General features: G+C 37.3%; 1 protein-coding gene across 3 annotated transcripts in view; it reads right to left on the bottom strand.

Moving 5' to 3' along the window:
• The window catches only part of foxp1b (forkhead box P1b), a 206,310-nt gene that overhangs the window by 25,439 nt on the left and 159,705 nt on the right, over positions 1 to 21,166 (bottom strand). For all 3 annotated transcript variants that reach the window (XM_041783699.1, XM_041783698.1, XM_041783700.1), the window contains one exon: positions 8,915 to 9,128. In XM_041783699.1, the coding sequence (XP_041639633.1) occupies positions 8,915 to 9,128 (214 nt within the window). The remainder of the gene's footprint in view (positions 1 to 8,914; positions 9,129 to 21,166) is intronic.

Genomic DNA, 21,166 nt, shown 5'->3' with positions numbered 1-21,166 from the left:
ATTAAAAGAGTTTTCAAAATAAACTAGGAGAATATGACAACATAATATGACAATATCTTAAAGAAGATAGAAATGTCAGTGTTTATACAGGCTTCCCCATGAGTACTGGGGTTTTATCTCCCATGTAAACTGACCAGATGTATCTGTATGTTTTTTATGCAATCTGATGTATGGCTGCAATATAAGAGTTAATAAGTCAGTCAGCATTTAATGCAATGAATTTGAATACACTAAGTACAGAGACAATGCTTTTTTGATCAGACAATGCTTCAGTATGTGGGAATTTTAATGTACCTACATAGTTTAAATAGCTAGTATGTCAGTTTAGCTTAGCTACATTAGTTATGTTAGCTATGTAGCTCAGTCATCTACTGCTAAATTAACTTTAAAAATGTGAGCTTAAGCAATCGATTACATAGATACGTAGTTTATGTAGCTGCGCTGTCAGCGTAGCTTTAGCTTCCTTAGCTATGTAACTGTTATCTAACAGAGCTATGTAAGCTACATTTGCTCATAGAAGGCAAGCTTTTTCCCCTTGAGCACACAGTTAACTCAGCTTCATTAAATGTTTTGTCATCAGGTCTTGGAGGTCAGGTTCTTGACTTTAACTTTTGGTGTCCTAACCCTAACCTTAATCCTTACCCAAACCCTAAATGGAAATTCAATCAGATTTCAAAAGTTTTAGGGTGCATTTCCATTCTGACAGAGATGGCGTCTCAGATGAACTGTCTGTTAGAGTGGCCATCAGAGATGAACGGTGCAGCCACAGTGATAAAAAGTGAGTGATTTGAAAAAAACAATAACCTAGTGATGTCGACTTTTTTTGTTTACCATTTCCTTTTTTTGTTCTTTAACTCCATAACAAATTCCCTTTTCCATAGTCAGGTCTTTTGATGATCTTCAATTTATCCAAAGTTAATTATTTTCTTTCAAAATAAAAGCAAGTCTCTATCCAAACAGGAAGTCAACAATCCTTAGTTAAAGACAGCATAAAAAATCAAAATGAAACATAACCAGTTAAAAAAACAGTGTTATTTCAAAAATTTAAAGAAAAGGAAGATTAATCACGATTAACTACAGAGCTTCTGAGATTAACCATAATTCTTAAAATTTCAATGGCTGGCTGCCCTAATCCTTTTATTTAAGACTTTATAAATCACTGCAATTCTAAATTTTTCTGCTATACTGTAGACTGAAAAAATAAAGCAATGGCAGATTTTTCCAGCATTGTTCAGCCCTGTTCTGACGCCTCATGCCCCAGAGCCCACCTGGAGGACCGTACCCAGCAACATGAAACCCCTCAGGAGCATCAGGGATTTCCCCTATGAGCATCACCTGTAAACACCCCTGCTGAGTAAAAATCTATACTGGCCAATCCGTGTATGGAAGCACACATCTGTCAGGCGAAAATAGCTCAGTACAAATCAGTCTGAATAGTGGAGACATCCCTCAAAATAAACTTTACAACATCTTCCATATGGTGAGGTGAGGAACCACAGCTAACCACAATCAGCGCTGAGAGGAAGAGGCCTGTGTTGAGGCGGTGTCTGCTAAGAGAGCGAGACAGGCAGCCATATGGACACCGGCACAATACAAGACACACAACTTGCAGCAACAAGAGCCTGGGGGAATGGCCTATATTGCTACCACCTGTGCTTCTGGTTGTTTGTGATCACAACATTGATGCTTCCCTTTTAGTTTGAGCCTCACTCTTTTAAACAACGGGCCAGATAAGGAGATTTATTACAGTAAACTCCAGTGGTGCCAAGTCCGACCAGTACAAATACAGTCATACACACATATTAAATAACAGATGGGAGACCTCTTTGAACACAAAAAAATCAGGCTTTTTTGATTTAGAAATATTTTTACAATTAATCAATAAAAGAGAAAGTATTTTGATCACAGAATAACGGTTTCACAAGGATTGACAAGCTGATGGTTAGATTAAAGTCTCATTAATATCAATGTTGCTAAACTGTATGTCAAGCAAGCCATTTAACAGGTCCACTCAGGTTTCTTTGTGTTATAATTACTTGTTTAAGAGTTCACAGTTGTTCATAGCATGTGATAATTGCATTGCAATTAGGGGGCGGTCAAGCATTCATGAATGTGGTTGGGAGTTGTTTTTGCTCTTTTTTAATGACACATTATGCATTACATGCATGTTTAGACCTCTGCTTTGATGCAGGCAATTAATAGCAAGGGGAAGACCAATATTATTTTGACAAGAAAATGTGTGGACAGGTCTAAAAAAATGCTGGCTTTTGATTTGAAGAGCTGTTTTTGCAAGGAATGTTGTTGTTGATTTCTCTATTAACTTCCTGAGACCTGAGTGGTTTGGAATGCATTTTTTTGTTTATTATTTGGGTTCATTTTGACCAAAAATGACGTCTAATAAATACAAATTTTATAAAATTTCAATAAAACTACCTAAAATTACTGTAAATTGAATGTTGGTTTTGATATATCGTAAAAGTTTCCCATAAAAAATAAATAAATATTCTAATCCAATTTCCCCAAAAAGTCTGGAATTTTAATTCCTAAAAAAAAAAAACCAAAATTAAAACAACCCCCCCCCCCCTAAAATTTCAAAGGACATTCCCCCTAAAAGTATACAGCAAATTCCTAGGAAAACTCACTAATACACTTCCTAGATTCCATGGAAATGACAGAAAATTCCCAGAAACCTCTGAACAATGTTCCCCCCTCCCCATTTCCAATCAAATTCCTAAAATTAACACATACATTTCCCAATTCTCCTTAAAAAATACCTAAACCGCAAATCACCCCGAAAAATACAGATGATTTTTCCCAAAAATTACAAATACATTACCCAAATTTACATGAAAATGCCTGAAAATTTCACAGCAAAAAACTTCCAATAAAACTTTTTAGAATATGCAAACATATTCCAAAATTCCTGTAAAAAACTTGAAAAGTTCCAAGATACATTGTCCAAAATATCCATGAAAATTCCATAGCAAGGCCTTCCAGTTTTTCAAAGAAATTACTTAAACTTAAATGGACATTCCAGACAGTTGTCTCAAAAATTCTAATCCTAGAAATTATTACTGTGTTGTATAAAAGCCTGAAAGTATTGTCCTCATATGTGCATGCAGGGTCTTGTGTCAGGTGTTAAAAGAGTGCATTAGGTATCAAAAGGCACAAATGCTGTGAGCTTTTTAAATCACAGAGTTTACACCAAATGACCTACTTTAGTGTTACAGGAAAACAATGTAGACTTCATGGGGTTTTCTCCTGTATGAAAACATGTCAGAAGGGAAGAAAGGACAGCGCTCTGTAGTTCTCTGTATTGCATTAAATTTGACTTGCACCCATGAAGGTCTGTCAAAATGTTATTATTGTCAGGCAGCCCAGGGGAAGAACACTCTAATGATCCTGTACCAGCCATGAGGAAAACTGTGTCATCAGCTTTCTTTAGAGGAGAGGGAACATTAAAATGACGATTTTCCCCGACAGAAAGAGCACCAACCTTCCCTGTGTTACAATGCCTTTATGTGTTTACACACAGGGGGAAATGTAAGACTGTAAAAGTTTCTAGCCAGTTGCTTTCCAGGAAAGTCATGATCTATGGCGGTGGTTCCCACCTCGCCTGAATAGACCCCCTCCCCCGGGACCGACACGTAAAAAGTGACACAATGCTGTAAAATATTAACATCAATTCTAATGATTTCAACATAACTTGAATTACAGGAGTTGCTAAATGTGTATGGCAAGCCTATTTAGCATTTTTACAGCTTTATCTCCAGAACTTTGACTAAAAAAAGACAACTTTAGAGTAGACAGAGCCTCACACCCTCGAAGACCCCAACACTCATTGGCCTGGACCCGGAATGGGAGCCAGTGATTTATGTCAGTCTGCTGATGGACTCAATCTATCAGCAACAATGAAAAAACTGATATCCTCCATACTCAGAATCCACTTGCAAAGAAGAGTGTGTGAGTAGAGTGTGTAAAGCCAGTCACAACCCAGTCCCTCACTGTTACAGTTTATTCTCATTTTTTTTTTTTTTTAAGAAATCCTCCATCCACACTCTGACCCTCCGCCTTCCTTCTCAGGCCACATGACTGATTCTATTTTTCTGGCTTCTTTGCAGCTGCATGGTGTGCACTATTTTCTTATATAAAACCAGGGAAAAGCAAGAGAGATGGGAACGCTCATTTATCTTCTTAAACAATTGATCTGTTACAGTCCAAAAGCTGCAGGTATCGATCGCTTTTGAGAAGTGGGACAAGCATTTAGTAAGGATGCTTCCCCCTTACAAAGGTGATGCAGCACTTCAACAGCAATTTGTGTAGTCTCAGCGACAAGGAGACTGTGTTCCAAAGCACAAATTGCAACACAGATCAGTCTCTGAAATATATCTTTATGAAAGTTTTGGCAGAAGTGGTTACTTTGTTTCAAACACCGCTCCAACTTTGTGCCATCTTACTGTGTCTGTATTTATAATGCTGGCATCAGCTTGTGGCTGTGTATGACATCAGTACAAGACTCAACATCAGCAATGTCAACCTGCAGTTTACTGTAATGGAGATGTAGAATTAGCCAAACAAAATCTATTACAGTGCTGCAATCAGCCCAAAACCTTAAGTTTTAGTCTCTTAACACACACATCCTGTTTGTTTTGCGTGTATCACACAACATATGCTGCATGCTGTCAGTGCAAAGACATGCTTGCTAAATAAACACTGCATATGCTACATGCTCAGCACTGTCAGAGCTCATATATATATATATATATATATATATATATATATATATATATATAAAGCAACTGAAAAATCAGAGAAAGAGGAAAAAATACTTATTTTTTGTATGTAGAGTTAATGTTCCTAATTGGGGTTAGCAAATATTGTTATTGATATAATATAGCTTGTTACATTACAGCCTCCTGTACTCTGGGGGTTGAGGTTTCTATTGAAATACAGCTATACATTGACAAAAAAGATGTGATTTATGAGATTTATTTTCAATTTTCATAGATTGCATTTAATTTGTTGTACAGTTAAGATGCACAGTTTAAGCCATGGCTGCACAGTTAAATTTTCAGTGTTAATTCAACTCCCATAGTGTTAAATTCAACACTTTCCCAGAGTTCATTCAGGTCTCAGTGGTTCCAGGTTAACTTGACACTTCAGAAAGTGTTATTTCAATTCTCTTTTAGTTTTGATTTTTAACACTCACAATGTTATTTTAGTACACAAAAGTGTGTACTTTTAACACAAAATGTGTTAGTTCCTTAGGCCTTGCATGCTAATTTAATTATTTACAGCAATTATCATCACACTGCAATGTTTCATTCTTAGTTTATTTTTTCTGACTCTTTCTAAGCTCCTGTGAAAGAGTGGGGTGTCCTCTGTCATGGTCATAGTAGACAGAAAAACTCAGTCAAGAAATGCCTGACTTAAAAACATGAAACTCAACAGATGAAGAGTTACTGACTTGGTGGATAACTTCGCTCATGGTGCAAAATCTTCTCAAATCATAAACAACAGTCCACCAGAAACATTAACAAAGGAATTTAACAGTTAACACTGTCAATAACCAGTTCACTTAGAATGGAGTTAAAATTACACTTTGGCAATCAAATCAACTCTAAAACATTGAAATATGTATCAACACTCCAGTTTTTGCTGTGTAGCTGAGGAGTAGAAACAAATACCTTTAAAAAACATAAAAACTGACCCAATCCATGACAGAATCTGAGATCTGATCCAAACTGTCATCACAAGCCATCATTGAATATCTCCCTCCTGTCCCTGTCTGTGCAGTTCCTGTGCAGAGTGATTGAGTGACTCATGGCTCTGGTCGTATCGGTAATGTTGCTCAAATAAACAGAAAAGTCAGCCTGCCTGCTGAAGTGTTCCTTGAGACAAGTTAAATCAGGAACACGTGCCTTGTCTTCATTGTGTCAAGCCGGCAGTGATTGAATTTCTCCTCCTTCCTTAAGACGGAAGTGCAAAGCCGGTGAGTGATTCCTGTGGATGCACTTAAGGTTTTAGTTGCAGGCGTCGTTGTGCCTGGGCAGATTTTATATGACACATGAAACTAACTACAAGGTACTTAGGGTCTGCTGTAAACCGATCTGAAGGCGGCCAGGAAAACAGGCCCATCAGCAGTGAGGCTTGTTTCTGGTGCATGACAACAGGACTTCGAAAACAGTATCAATTAAAAGTTCATTAAGTTCAGCAGTGGGAGGATGAGTGGATGCTCTCTATTTACAACAATCTAGCTTCAACTTGATTTTTGAAATCCCTGGATTATAACAGTTGTTTTATTAAAGGCTTGCTTAGAATAAACATACTTAATGAAATTTTATTTTCTTACAAAGTCTGAATGGAATGAGTCAGAGTTATAAACAGAAGGAAACAATGCTCTTGATGGTTGCAGCGTTGCAGATTTTACACGAGGATTATTGGTTGAAAAATCTATATGAGCATCTAAAAGAAATGTTTCGTGTTTACTTATTTTCTCTTAGTTGTTGTTGCACACAGAATAATAAATAATACGAGTATTTAATCCTCAACTGATTAGTATGGATGAGAATAAACTGATTCTGTTACAGGTGTGTGCAGCTGCTCGACTGGCTTCTTCACTAAAGCTTGTGCTAAAGCGCTGCTGACATCTTTTTAAATCTCTGTCTGTCAGCATCAAGCAGAGGGAAGGCCAGGTCTTGCTTTATGCCTTTGCCAATACTTCATGGTAGCTTCAAGTGTTTTTTTCCTTGATTGCAACAATGTGCACTGGAGGAATCTCTGCTGATTTTTGTCCTGTGTGATTTCAAAGGTTGTGCCAGACACTGGTTTGATGGTTTTAAGGACTACAAGTTGGTTGAAACTCTTGACCCTTCAAGAAAAAAAAGCCTTATTCTCTCAAGTGTCAGTGCTGATGGACAACTTTGAATAGAAGATAAGTCAGTACAGGCTGTTGGATTTGTAAACCTGATTCCACTGCTTCAAACAAACAGCTGTGTATTCCTCTTTAGATGCCCAACAGGGCATACTATTTTCTGTTAAAGCTACTTAGATCCTGTCTTAGACCAGCAAACCCAATTCATCTCATAAGGTGAGGTGGTTTATGATGCTAGATAGTTTATCTTCTGCTTTCATAACCACTCATGATCAAGGAAACACAGTGCAGATGTGCGGTAGTGAGCTCATGATGCCTGGAGGTTCCTTTCACCAGCAGTTCAAGGTTCAGGTGTTGGTGCAAGTAAATTAGGCAAGAAAGGATGAGAATGATTTCTATTTTTTTATCAATACTGCTAACCATTAAAGGTACAACATATAGAGTTTTTGCACTGAAATCCCTGTATCAATATAAAAAAATGAATACCCCTAAGTCTTACATTGCCTCAAATATTTCTCACACTTTTCAAAGCCATAAAAAACTTGGCCCCTGACAAACCCAGGAAGGGGCCTTCTTTACTTATGATTTAATGATGATATCATTGCATGTGTGTTGGATCAGCAGCATTGGTGCAAGACCCTTATTCGTGCCACTTTTTAACCCCTTTTCATCACAGTTTCCATCCATTTTTGCCATATTTGATTTCACATTAAACCCATTTTTGCCACTTTCAGCCAGTTGGGCTACTTTTTAACCACTTTCACTAATTAAGCCACCAATTTTTGGTCTTTTTTGCCACTTTTCAACAGCTTTTAGCTGTTTTTTTTCCAGCTGATTTTTGCCCCTTTTATTCCTTCCTAACTTATATTTGTGACTTTATTCCATTTTCTCCCTCATTTAACCTATTTTTGCCACTTTTAACCAATTTTTGTAAATTTTTGCCTTTTTTTGCAATTACTTTATTACTTTCTTCCCTCAAAGTTATTTCAGCTTATATTACTTTAATTTCTGTTATCCTGACATTTGTGTACATCACGGCTCAGCTATGAAGTCTGAAATTACTCTTAATGGTTTAGTTAAGTGTGCCCATGCAAACTGAGTTTCCTGATCTCCACTTATTTGGGTTCAGTGGGACCTGATAAGTTTAAAAGCTCAGTCTTGTCTTTTAACAGGAATTCATTTGGACCAAAAATGATGTCTAATCAACACACATTTTCTCAAATAATTATAAAAAGACTGATTGAGTTTTCTTTTGAACTGAGGACTCTGATCATAATAATGGGACTCAATTCCGTATCTACCACAAAGTAAAACTGACATTTTGATTTTATGGATGAATGTCAACTAATGAGGGAGAAAAGCTGCTAATGTGCCCTCCCTGGTTAGTGCTACCATCACTCCCAGAGTGCTTTGTAAGTAGCTCCCCATGTGAACCAGGAAGGCCATTATTGACAGCTTTTCTGCCTAATTTTGTGAAAGTCATCAGTGAAACCAAAACACTGGCAAAAAAAAATCAAAACAAGAAGTAAACAGTGGAGACAGGAAGAGCTGAGCAGGTGGTGGCTGACCTGTTTTGTTATTGTTTTGATAGAGAGCACATACTGTGCATTAAAGTTCCTAAGAACATTCAGTTCTAACAGCTACTAGTGATATACAGTACGTGATAAAGGAAATGATACTGGAGTTGCAGTTTGATTCAATGCACTTTCAGTTGCATAGAGCAGTGACCCCAGTTAAACCCATGAGTTCAACCTAATGCAGGCAGGCCTCTCCACCACTGATCTATCAGAAACAGTTTAATTAAATATGAATATATGGCACATGGGCATTCTGATTTCTTGACTCAAAGATGTTCTAACAGGTTGATCTACTATCAGTTGTTAAATGCAGATAACATAAGAACTATTGCTTTGAAAAGCCTGTGCCCTTGCTGACTTCTGTATATTCTTATAGTGAAAGCATGCATAAGATGTAAGACCCATGCAACCAAAAGAGAACAACAGAAAAATGCACAAAGGAGCCGTGGAGGGAGAGACTCACCCTTCTCTCTTATGACTCACATACTGGCCGTTTGTGGAGGCCATGTACTGCCCGTTTGTGGAGGCATGCTGGTTGAGTTGTGTGTTCTTTGGCGGTGCCGGGGATGACAAGTCAAGGCCCCGCTGGCCATTGTTGCTGCTGTTGTTGTGTTCCTCCTTCACATGAGCATTTGTCACCTCCTTCCACAGTTGCTGCAGCTCTGCTGGAATCATGCCTGAGACAAACAAATTGGATAATTAAATCAATTAGCAGCTAATCAAGCTCTCTTCTTCACCACTTAATTAAATCAAAGCATCTGTAAACAAAGCCAAGTATTAATTAGAAAACATTCCACTACAGGGTATTGTGCAGAAAGCTCCTGCCCACCCCCCTTATTCTACCTTACACTCTCCCGTCTGTTTCTTCTATGATCTGGAGCGTGTTTGTGTACATAAATCCCTGGCATCCACACACATTTGTGCCCAGGATGATTAAATAATTATAATCCAGACGAGGCATGAAATCTAAATAATCCCTTACATTCCCCCACAACAACAGACATGTGCAGAGCAGACAAAACAAAAACATTTGCAATAGAAACACAAGAAAGCATCCCTAACCCTGCCTCCTTGAGAAACAGGACCCTGGAGTTATATTCTCAAAAGCACATTAATGTGCAACATACTTAATGCTCTGCACCGCCTCCAATTGACACAGACGACTTAAACCTCATTAACAAGTCAAGCACACTGCAACTCACACAGTCCTTTAAAAAAATCCCTTCAAGACGGAGGAGACGTTTGGCTGAAAGGCTATCTGCATGGTGTGTGTGTGAGTATGTGTGTATTTACTACCAGTGAGTGATGGCAATCCTGGCAACCACGGATGAGCAAAGGATTTTAAAGGGAGAAGGGAGAAAATTCCCAAAGAGCATTTTTTAAGGGGGATAAAATAAATATAAACCTAGAATGATGACTTAGTTTTGACTTTATTAAATGAACATTGAGATGTTTATGTGTTCAAAAACAAACTCACGACAGAAGGTAGTCCAAAAAGTCACAATTTTTCATACACTATATGCCACAATGCAGCAGCGAAACCCAACAGAAAGGTAAAAACATGATTTAACATTAATCTAGCCTACTAGATATGAGGAAATCTTTCCCCATTTTTCTTTTAAAAGAGCAATTTTATAGCACTTATTATTTAAAATATTAAAATTTGGAAAAAATGCAACATTGTCCTTATTATAATGTATCTATTTATTTTATTGTTACTTTTTTGTTGACATCCATATATGGAGTCTAGTAAAAGTAACTCCTGCTACTTTTGCTCTTATTAGAAAGTGAACACATATATATTTTTAAACAAAATCAGGAGTTTTATGGTAAAATATTTCAGCAGTTTTGCATTGGTTATTCCACCTGACAGTGAAAGTGTACATACCAACCTGTGACTAACATTAAATGTTTTTATTTTACTTGAAAATAATCTACCAGCCATTCTGCCATGAGTGTTAGCTATTTCAAAATAAAATACCCACGATTACAGTTGTGCCACTCCGACATTTAAGAGTTTGCAAATTCTTGGACAAAGGTTTTCAATGATCCTTTTAACTTTAAAAGGATACATCTGAATAACATTTGTTTATTTCAAAGATTTTAACCATAAAATCATGCCAAAATATCCTAACTTAAGTTTTACACTCTCAATTAAAATGCTATCTTTAACATGGTTTATAATCTGTTATTTGGAAAGATGTGCCACCTAACATTTTTAGGGTCTGAGATGCCAAAGAATAAAATCAATAATATAATTTTAATATACTGAAATTTGTTCCAAACAAAGGTTTTGTAGCACAAATTGATACTGTATGTGCCATGCAGTGTTTTTTTTTCTAAGGGAAAAAATAGTAATTAAGAAATAATTCACATTTGATGCATACCTGATATCATTACACATAAAAAAAATCATTTATTTCAAGACTGTCAGCATTAATGTACTAATCCTAATAAGGTAAAGGTCCACAATTAATGCAATAATAAATCGCTTATTTCCCTTAAGAGAAAATAAATAATTAAATAAATAAATAACCCTCACAGCCAGCTCAGTGGACAAATCAACAGTCATCCTCATCATGTAGTATCAATTTTGTCCTTTTTTTCTGTTTCCTGGTTTCCCTTTCAACCCATAACAGCACAAGACAGTACAAAAATCCAAACTGGTACAGAAACTGTTTCAAGTTTTAACTTATCACAATTAACTAAAAAAAGAAGTCTTTTTTGGATTTACTTTGGTTTCAAGAGAAACATGTTGCAAATGACCACAGCTCTAGCAATACTCCACATGGTTACACCTAAAAAACACAATTTTATTTAATTTTATTGTGTGTAAATACACAAAACACTAGATAATCAATGCAATACTTCAGTGTGATAAGAGTCCATTAATACTGCATTATTTGTTTTCAACTGCACTGATACAACTTCTCGTCCCTTTCAGGACACCGTGTGTAAGCAATTTAAAGCTTCCCTGCAGCCACAGCGATGAAAAACAAGTGCAACCCTGCACCTTAATGTCTCATTTCAATTAAGAAAAACAGACAGTTCAGTGGATGAGTCAAAAGTCATCTGCACCCTGTAATGTCAAAAATTACTTTTCCTTACAATTTCCTTATTTCCTTTTCAATCCAGTGAATTTTTCCGTGGTTAATTTCATGTCATAATCTTCGATCTACTCAATGTTCCATATTTTCTTTCAAAATAAAGCTGGTCTGTATCAAACAGGAAGTCAGATACCTTCAGTTTAACACAGATGACAAGAGACTTTTTCAAATTAAAGTTTAACTTATCACAATTAACTGCAAAAATACATGGATCAATTGTGGGTAAAATGTTTAGCATTTGATGGTCCTGATTTATTTAACAACTTGTTTATTGTCCTGTAATATCAAAAATGTTTTTCTATAATCACACATATGCTGAACATGGTTTAATCACTACTTTCAGCACTGCCTGCTGACCTCTCCTTATCTGCAGCAGTCCGGTTGTCTGAAGAGACTGCATGAAGTCATGATGTCCGATGACACAGCAGTGGCGTGACTATGATCATGACAAAGGTGCAATGCAGAGTGAAGTCCACAATCCAGTAGTTTTTTCACGTATTGAGCTACTTTCTAGAAGGCTCCTGTCAGCGCCCCCTAGAATACAGTGACCTAGCTGACTGCTTGCACTGCTTTGCCTTAAGCCGGCCCTATGAACAACAGTTAGACTTTGGCCGCATCCTTGATGTCTGTCTCTGCCTCGGAGTAGCTCATCATCACTCTGATTGAGTCCCTTTGCATTCTTGCATGGGTACACTGGCTCACAGCTGCAGCAGGGAAGGAGAGAGGAGGAGAGGGCGTCACGCGCCGGCCTGGATCACATATCTTGCGACCTGATAGGCCAATTCATATTCCTCCACATATATCTGTTCTCTAGCCGGCTGTACTCAAAAAGGAAATAATTTATTTAAAAAAGGGTCACTTTCTCTACAGAGGACAGAAACACACACATGCATGGAAAGTATGACTTTAATAATATAAAGCTCTAATACTGGAATTTGTTTAGATTTGTAAAGGGTTTGCTTCAATAAGCCACATTTTCTAACCATTGTGAGCTATGTGGCAATGCATATCCCTTTGGTATGTAGTGAAGACCAGTCATTTAACATTACAATTAATTAAATCCACTATCAAATTGAGTGCTGGCAAATGAATGACGATTTGCACATGCTTATCTACTTGGGGTTATACTCTCCAGATCCCCCCTCCCTGTTTCTCATCACCAGTTTAATAGACACCAGAAGAGCTCCTTTCAAGCGACAGATTGTAATACATTGTGTGCAAAATGCTTAGTCTTCATTTATTCCTGTTGTGGAAAATAACTATGAGGTGAAGATCTCAAGATGATCAGCGAAAAATATTTTTAATTTGATAAGCTACTAAAGATTTTAATTATGCTGGTAATGGAGAACATTGGCCTAATGAGGCAGAGGACTCTAGAGAGTCACGGGGGCTAAGAACTGTGAAATGAGTCTGATAGGACTGCTGTAAATTCACACTAGATAGTTTGCATATCAAAGAGCAGGAAATGATTGTAGGACAAATCAATAACCTTTGCAAGTCCAAGGAGTGTCTTTTCCTCATTATAATATTTCAACACCATGGCTCTGTGCTGTTTGCCTCTTCTGTGTGCCCTTATTAAAGTGCACAGGACAGACATCCCTGATATGTACTACACTCTTATGCTGACTGATTTCCATTTGCCCGAGCAAGGAATATATTGTTGTTTTGATAGTTTACCAAGCCTTTAGAGTCTTTTTGGCTTTCTGTAATAGCTACTTTAGAATCAGAAGGTCACTGGTGATGTGAGCGTCCTGCACTCCGACAGCAGGAACAATCATTTTCCCCCACTTGGTGCACGGTGACAGTGGGCGATGTATTTTTAGCCGATGGGCTTGACAGGGCGGCCCACTCTGGCTCAATTACCCAGCAGTCCTGGTGACCCCAACACCACTGTTTACTCTGATACAACCGTAAAGGAAAGGCTGGTCTGATGAGAGGGGTAACGGAGTGGGACTGGGCTGTCTCCTTCTGGATCTAGTGCTTGGTTTTATTGCTCTGGTCTGGTTTCCTATTCCAGACAAACTCAACAATAGACATAGATCATAATTCCACATAAATGACAATAAAATATCATTACACAAATGCCTCAGCGGGTATTATATTTTGTGTTTGGACACCATCTATTGACATTCTCTCCATCTGAATACTCTAGGACATATAATGACATAGATCTATAAATCCTCTTCCCCAGGTCCCCAGTTTGTCCATCCCTTAAATGCTGGATTGGTTTATCTTCCCTCTTTCCATTTTTCAACACAACTTTTCCACTCATTACGACTGGGATAAAGACAAGCACTCTAAAAAATGTATGTTGTTGGGACACTTGATTGATCACCAGCCTCCCAACTCAATTTCACCTCTGCAGGTAGCTCTGGCACAGAGACAGGCCAGGCTCTTCAACCTTTTCCTGTCCTTGTCCCCCTGTACCCAGGTGACCATGTTCAAGCAAGCAGAAAGTTGATTTAAGGTTTATAATGACATCAGTTGCAGGCCATCATCCTCCAAATAAAAAATGGCCCCAGAGCTCTGGGCTCTTTAAACTGAGCTGGTACTTCTCACACACAGAGCTGGTGCTATGGGGGGGCCCGTGACATCGCTATTAGTTTATTGTTCTGTCACGCTGGGACCTTTACTGCACCCCTGTTTATGTTGCTGTGATCACCAGCCTGCTGATATGCACCCCTTAGGCCTGAAATATGTCCTGTCCTAATGCTGGAGGAACTATTACCAGTAACCCACGGCTCGTTGTATCAATCACTGACAGGTCAGTCGCATTACCCACCCCTGTCCCCGATGTGCCGCTGTTCTCTGAGCAAGTCATGGTTCGCCACATTCTTTGCTTTCACAATACCCACAAATTTTTCTTGTCACTGTCCCGCTGGCCTCTCTTTGGCAGCTGAAATTATGTTGTTCAACTACAAAAAACTTGCTTCCTTAGAGGATGATTGTTCACTTTGGACATGATTTGCACAAAAAAATACTCGCCCACAAACCACACACATGCACACTGTAACACCCACCATTATAATAACAGCCCACAAATATAATAAACCATAAACACAGTACAGATCTGCAGATTTAATGTAATAATCCCACAAATGTGATACATTTTCTAATAATATTTGCTGAAACAAACAACATTTGAGACAATTCTTATGTTTCTACCTTTACATAACAGAAAAATTTCCAGACAAAAGAAAGGATTTGATTGGATGATTAATGTACTATAAATAAATATCTATTGGTTAAGTGGCATTCAATCTCTATCTATTCACACTTACATTTTATGACATTGATTGCCACTATAACAATTTGCAGATTTTTGGCATTTCCCACACTGTTTTATAAATTGCAGGTGCGTGAATTATTACACTGCAAACACTTACTAAACAAAATAATAATAATTGCGAAGGGTTAATTTGCAGAAAGTTATTACAGCTTTGAAAGTGAAGATTCTCAACCTCTAATAAAAAAATAAATAAAAAAAAAATAAAAAAAATCCCTGCAAACAGTGACCGACTCACCCAGATTTTGGACGAATGGCAGCCTGACGCCCACTTACAGGCTGTTTTGGCCAATCAGAATGGCACACTATTTCACAGATTTTAAATATACATGTAAAACATACACAAATGTATAATAATGCTGATTATGCTTATTTTCTCTGTAATTTTTATTTCAAAATGATTGTTGCTTCCAAAGAAGTATGTGAATCTTCTATTTTTCAGATTTTTATTGTTGAAAAAATATGAAGATAATGAAGATGACAGTAATTTGATTTTTGTCTTAAAAAACCATCATCAAAATTTAAATACAAGGTGATGTTTATTGGGTAAAAAGTATGAAAAAAAACATTTTCAAAATTAATTTCCATTCGAAATAAGGCTCTTCATTTCTCAAGACCAAATGAAGTCATTAGCAGGGCAGGAGCAGAAAATGGATTGGTTACTTTTCAAAGTAAAAGCCCTTTAAGGCTTGAACTGTAAGTTTAACTCTTCATATAATGTAGGCTATGCTGTTCTTGCTCAATCTAAATTTTTATTCAAACATTTTTTAGTCATTTATCCTTTTAATTATCTTTTAAAAATTATTATAATTACTATAATATTTCAAATCTTATAGCAAATTTAGGAATCGTTCATAATAATAATAAAGACGATCAATATTATGAACTTTTTAAATTTTCTACATTTTTCTCTTCATTCCCATTCCCATTGCTAGTGCTAGTATAATAACGACCCTTTTACATGGCTGTTCTTGTTTCTATTATCATGGACATCATGGTAGCATGTTATCATAGACCTGCCCGTCTACAATCGCTTCATCCACCAACATCATGCTTACTTCTATTGTTAATACTACAACAGTTGAATTGAATCTAAGAATAATCCGACTCTAACTGATTTAATTATAAATAATAGTTCTTCCTTCTCATCCAAGCAATGCTAACATTGAATTGTCCAGTGATGGTTGTTAGTGCTAATTCTGCATTACTGACATCATAGTTATATTCTACACAATGGGAGATACGTTTATGGCAGCCATAAATTTGACTTTCATTTGTTGTTTTGTTGTTTCTCTTATCCCTCTCCTCTTCCTGCTTTTCTCCCAAACCCCTTTCCAATCCCAGTGCTGCTTCAGCATATGGCTGTCAACATGAGTCTGGTTCTGCTGGAGATTCCTGCCCCTTAAAGGGAAGGTTTTTCTTGCCTCTGTAACAGGGCCAAACATTGCTAGTGCTGAGCTCATAGCGATTAACACTGGTCTTTAAAATAATAGGCTACATCAGAGAGTACGGTCTAGACCTGCCCTCTTTGTAACGTGTCTTGAGATAACTCTGCATATGTATTGGTGCTATACAAACTGACTGATCAATCGATTGATTCTGGAAATGAATCCAAGTAAAGTGTGCACTTTTCAAACTGTTTGACTACTTTAAGCACTTTTTACACCACAGATCACACCCATTCACACACATTCAGTCCAGATTTACACACTGATGTTGAAGGCTGCTACGCAGAGTGACCATTAGTATCAGCTAATCCTATTCATATGCATCCATACACATTCCCAGAGAAAGTGGGGCTTGAGTTTCTTGTTTAAAGAAAAAATAACATTTACAGTCTACTAGTTACAAATGCTAGGGCCTTTATTTTATCTCAGTCTGTCAATGCCTGCAAAACCATAAACTATTACAGAAAATGACACCTTACATTTGTGGGCTTTTTGTTATTGTCCATATGGGGAATTTATTACTTTGTGGTATTATTATTATTTAAGAAGCTGCAGATCTGAATTAAGTTTGTGGGCTTTCACAATTGTGGGCTATTATTACATTAGCAGGTGTTCCAGGCAGTTACAACAGTATACATGTAAGCAACCCAGAGTTTATGTGATAGGTAGAGAAAAGATTCTCAATAAGACACCATCAAGAAACTTCCAATTTTTGAACATTACTGTCAAGAGAGTTAAAAGAGCAATAAATTATTTATGATAATACAGTTAAAACTGCTATCTACAACTTTATACTAAATCAGAAAAAGCAAATTGCTTGAAGCTAATTTCCATGCCTTCAGTCCATTGTTTTTGTGGGGGAAAATGACTGCGATCTGTTTCAGCCAATACTGTAACAAAGCAAGAGAATGATGTAGAAATGAAGTATAGAGTGCACAAGCATTAGCATGGACTGCAAATCTTAGTCTCTTAGAAAAAAAAAAAAAAACATTTCCCCCCTCTTATTGTCTTAGGAATAATTATAGAGATATCTACATTTTGAAATAAAAGGTATGAATCATCATGCTAATTCACCAACACCCCCCCCCCACCAAGTTTAATCCACAATCACTGGAAGCCAAACAGGGCAGATCAACTAATCACTCAGAATGCAGTGCTAACTGCAAGCTGAATATTGCAGATAAGATCTAAGCACCTTAGGCCTGGCTAGCTGATGCATGAAAGAGTTTAGCGATGTGGAAAATAGAAAGGTCATCAATAACTTCAAACAGTCGAGCAGAAAAATGTGTAGAGGAAAAAAAAAAATGGGTGCCTGAAGCTCGAGTTAAATGTTGTAACAGCTGTGGACACGGAGTTAACCTTCAATAGATGGGGAAAGGCTAACTAACAAGGTTCAACTAGTCATGACAAAGTGGAACAGAACACATGGGAACATTCAGTTCCTTATTTTGATGTTAATGCCAACAGCAACTGGAGATTTTATCTTTTCAGTTATGGGTACAGCTCATTTCATTGTTGTGAGAAAGAAATGAAAAACATGCATGCTCATTGTGTTTGTGACAACCTCTCGGTATGGTGATGAATTTAAGGAGGCTTCTATCAGTCATTTGTTTAAATTAAACAAATAGGCATTGGTATATTGCACAGGTTCTGATGCTGCTCTGGGTGACTGCATTTCATGATTAAAATTACATTTCAAACACAGGTGCAGAAATATTGCAATTTTAAAAACTCCAAGGCATGTCTACAGGTTAGGTAAGGCATCTAAGGTGAGATAATGAGGCTGTGAAAACAGGATGTTATGTGGCTGTTGTTAAACCCATCATGTCTACAGTTCCTAGTAATACCACCATAAAAAGCTTTACTAAAGGGGCGTGTGCATGTTTACCAGACATCTGAAACAGAGCAATTCAGAAAACCACACTGACAATACAGCGCTGCTCCACGCCTGTGCCCATGGCAATCGCCTGCTAGTGGATGAGTGATTCCATACCCAGTCCAAACAATAACACCACTGTACAGACTGTGTTTGTGTTTGCATTTGCCTATAAGCAGCCCCTCCTCTCCTGTTTTTATCACTCTTATCTTGTTATTTCAAACCTGTTTGTCTTAGCTGTAAATGAATAGTCCGTGTCATGCCTCACAGTGCATTTGTTGCAAGACTGCCACTCCTTTAATGAATATTTAAGAATAAAGACGTTAACTTCCTGGTCCTAAAAACGGATATCGACTCTCTGTCTAGAAACAGATACATTCATAGTGGTAAATTCCCTGCCAATTCATGGCAAACAGATCTAGTCTTCCTCCAACCTGAAGGAGATCTGGATTGTCGAATGTGCTGCTGCCACTGTAGATGTGTCAGACTCTGTTATTAATAGCAGTCTTATGAACATTAATGGAAATATTACAGCTGCTCAACAACTGCTACAATTATCATTACCAGTCCTCCCCATTTCACTGACTTTTTAGTTGCCAAGGTTAAATTATTTAATCCATTATTATACTTTGCTTTTGGCTGCTAACACTACACCTACTTTTACCATTGCAACTGTCTATGAATCAATTTTATTCATACTTTTTTTTGCTCCTTATGTCTTCTTTCTGCATCTCTCCATCACACTTTCTAAACAAAACACAGTTTTGGTCTCTTCATGAGACTGGATCTGTTCAACATGTCCAGGTGATTTTCCCCTGCCACTGTTACTTTGCTAAATGTTGCTCTATACTGTGCTCATATTGAATTAATGTTGGGTCTTTGTAACTAACATAGCAAAAGCGGTGTTTCCACCTGGTAGCCCGCTTCAGTTAAGTGTAATTTGGTATGGTTAACCACAATATTGCGTTTCCACAGGCACATGTACCCTCACTTGGTGGGTGGAGGTGTAAGCCACATGGGGTTAGCTGTATGAGCTACGTAATAGCATGACATGCTATTGCAAGTTCCAAGGGTCATCTAAAAGCATGGCTGCTTAATCGTTTAAGATCTCTATTCATACATACTTACATACATCTGTGTATGCATCCTTTGTGCAATATTACATACATAAATACACCTATATATGCTAACCATATATGCAATAACTCTGTGCAATAGAGCTATGTGCAATTATACCAGCTCTTTAAATAAACAAGCCAAGGGCACACGTGCACATTCAAAGTCGTGCAATATATCGTCACTTCAGCTCTTTACCAGGCACTTCAACCTTAATGGTCACGTTATTCCTTGTCAGTCTGAAGCATAGTCATACAGCCATCAGCAGTATTTTTTTTAAGTGGGTCTTTGTATAATAGCATGCTGTTAATAGTGTTTGATCTCTGCGTGTAGTCTGATTTTATTTCTATTTTTTTATTACGTACAAGCTTGATGTAGACTTTTGTAAGTATACCATCAACCTGCTGGGGACTGTGGTTGGAAATTAGCCTATGGCAACAATCTGGCACATTGATATGTCCATGTTCATTAATGTGCACTGTCCCCGAAAAAAGATCAATAAACAAATAAATAAATAAATAAACATCATAGTAGAGTGACATAGCTTGCCAGTAAATTAGAAGCACACCACTGTAAACAAAAGGTGATGATGGACGAGATCCATATGACTGTTTATTAGATGAGGATAAGCTGTGTTTGAGAGAATGAGTATGGTCTTGAGCAACCTGGGGTCTGAGTTCCCCTTGGGGAGCGGGGGTAGAGATCCCAAGGGAGATGTGAGGCTTTGTCTTCTTTGAGGTTGTCAAAATTAGATTTGCATATATCAACCTAAATCATGATAAAACATTTATTTAGTTGTTTATCCAAAGGTCTTTGGGTAAGAGACCCCGTAGAGACCCATTTCTTTTTTTTCCCCCAATGATATATTTAAAATAAATGTTGACTTTTGACACCAATGTGTCACATTTTTTTTCAGTACAGTCAGAAGACCGTACATCTGTTGTAGACTGTTCATGAGAGATGTCTCTGTCAGAAAAGAAGTGCTATAGCAGTGCCAACACTTTTCTAGTTTTAGTTTTAGAAAAAAATGAAAACTTTATTGAGAAACAAAGTCTTGCAGTTGCATTTATGAAATAACCACATTTCAGACAGAACAGATGAAGAAACATTTCATAAATGAAAAAGAGTTAAGTTCAGAGGTCTAACCTGGGATTTAATTACGTATCAACCCATTTGAGCAGTAGTTGCACAAACGGTGGCTCCCTTTAGCTTTGTTAGCTTTAGCTAAAGCTAACATTGATACACCAGCTGCATAAGTGGCATGACTATACATAAGCCAAGGTAGCTAAATTAGCTTTTGCAATGTGGGTTTAAGTAAATGTAGCTAAAGCTAACTATGTAATTGTTTTGTGAGCTTAGCTATGGCTACATTGTGTCAGGATGTTGTCATGGAGGCTTTGATTTTTTTCCTGTTTTTTTTTGGCTTTATTAAATGTTTTTGTAATCAGTTTTTGCAGGTTAGGTTTTTAACCTTCACTTTTTGTGAGCATAGCTATAGCTACATTATCTACGTAGCTTACACAGCAGAGCTACATAAGCTACGTCTGCTGTGTCGGAATGTTTTCATGGAGGCTGAGATTTTTTTCCTGTTTATTTGGCTTTTTTAAATGTTTTGTAGTCTGTTTTTAACTTTCAGCCTTAGTATTATTACTAATACCTTGACTCCTTCCCTAACTTTAAAGTGAAGTTTAATCCAGTTTTATTTCAAACGTTTTAAAATTAATTCTTGCAGAGATGGTGTCTCACTGCAAGGGTCCATCAAAGATGTACAGTCTGCTGCCAACCCCTCTCAATTTTTCCTGTTAGGTCCTGTGTTTTGAAAAAAAAAAAAAGTAATTGGCACTGTACATTTAAAGATTTGCATTTTTTTTTATTAAGATTT

This window comes from Cheilinus undulatus, linkage group 3 (genome assembly GCF_018320785.1).
Source record: "Cheilinus undulatus linkage group 3, ASM1832078v1, whole genome shotgun sequence".
Classification (NCBI taxonomy): Eukaryota; Metazoa; Chordata; class Actinopteri; order Labriformes; family Labridae; genus Cheilinus; species Cheilinus undulatus.
This window is presented reverse-complemented; position numbering and strand designations above follow the sequence as displayed.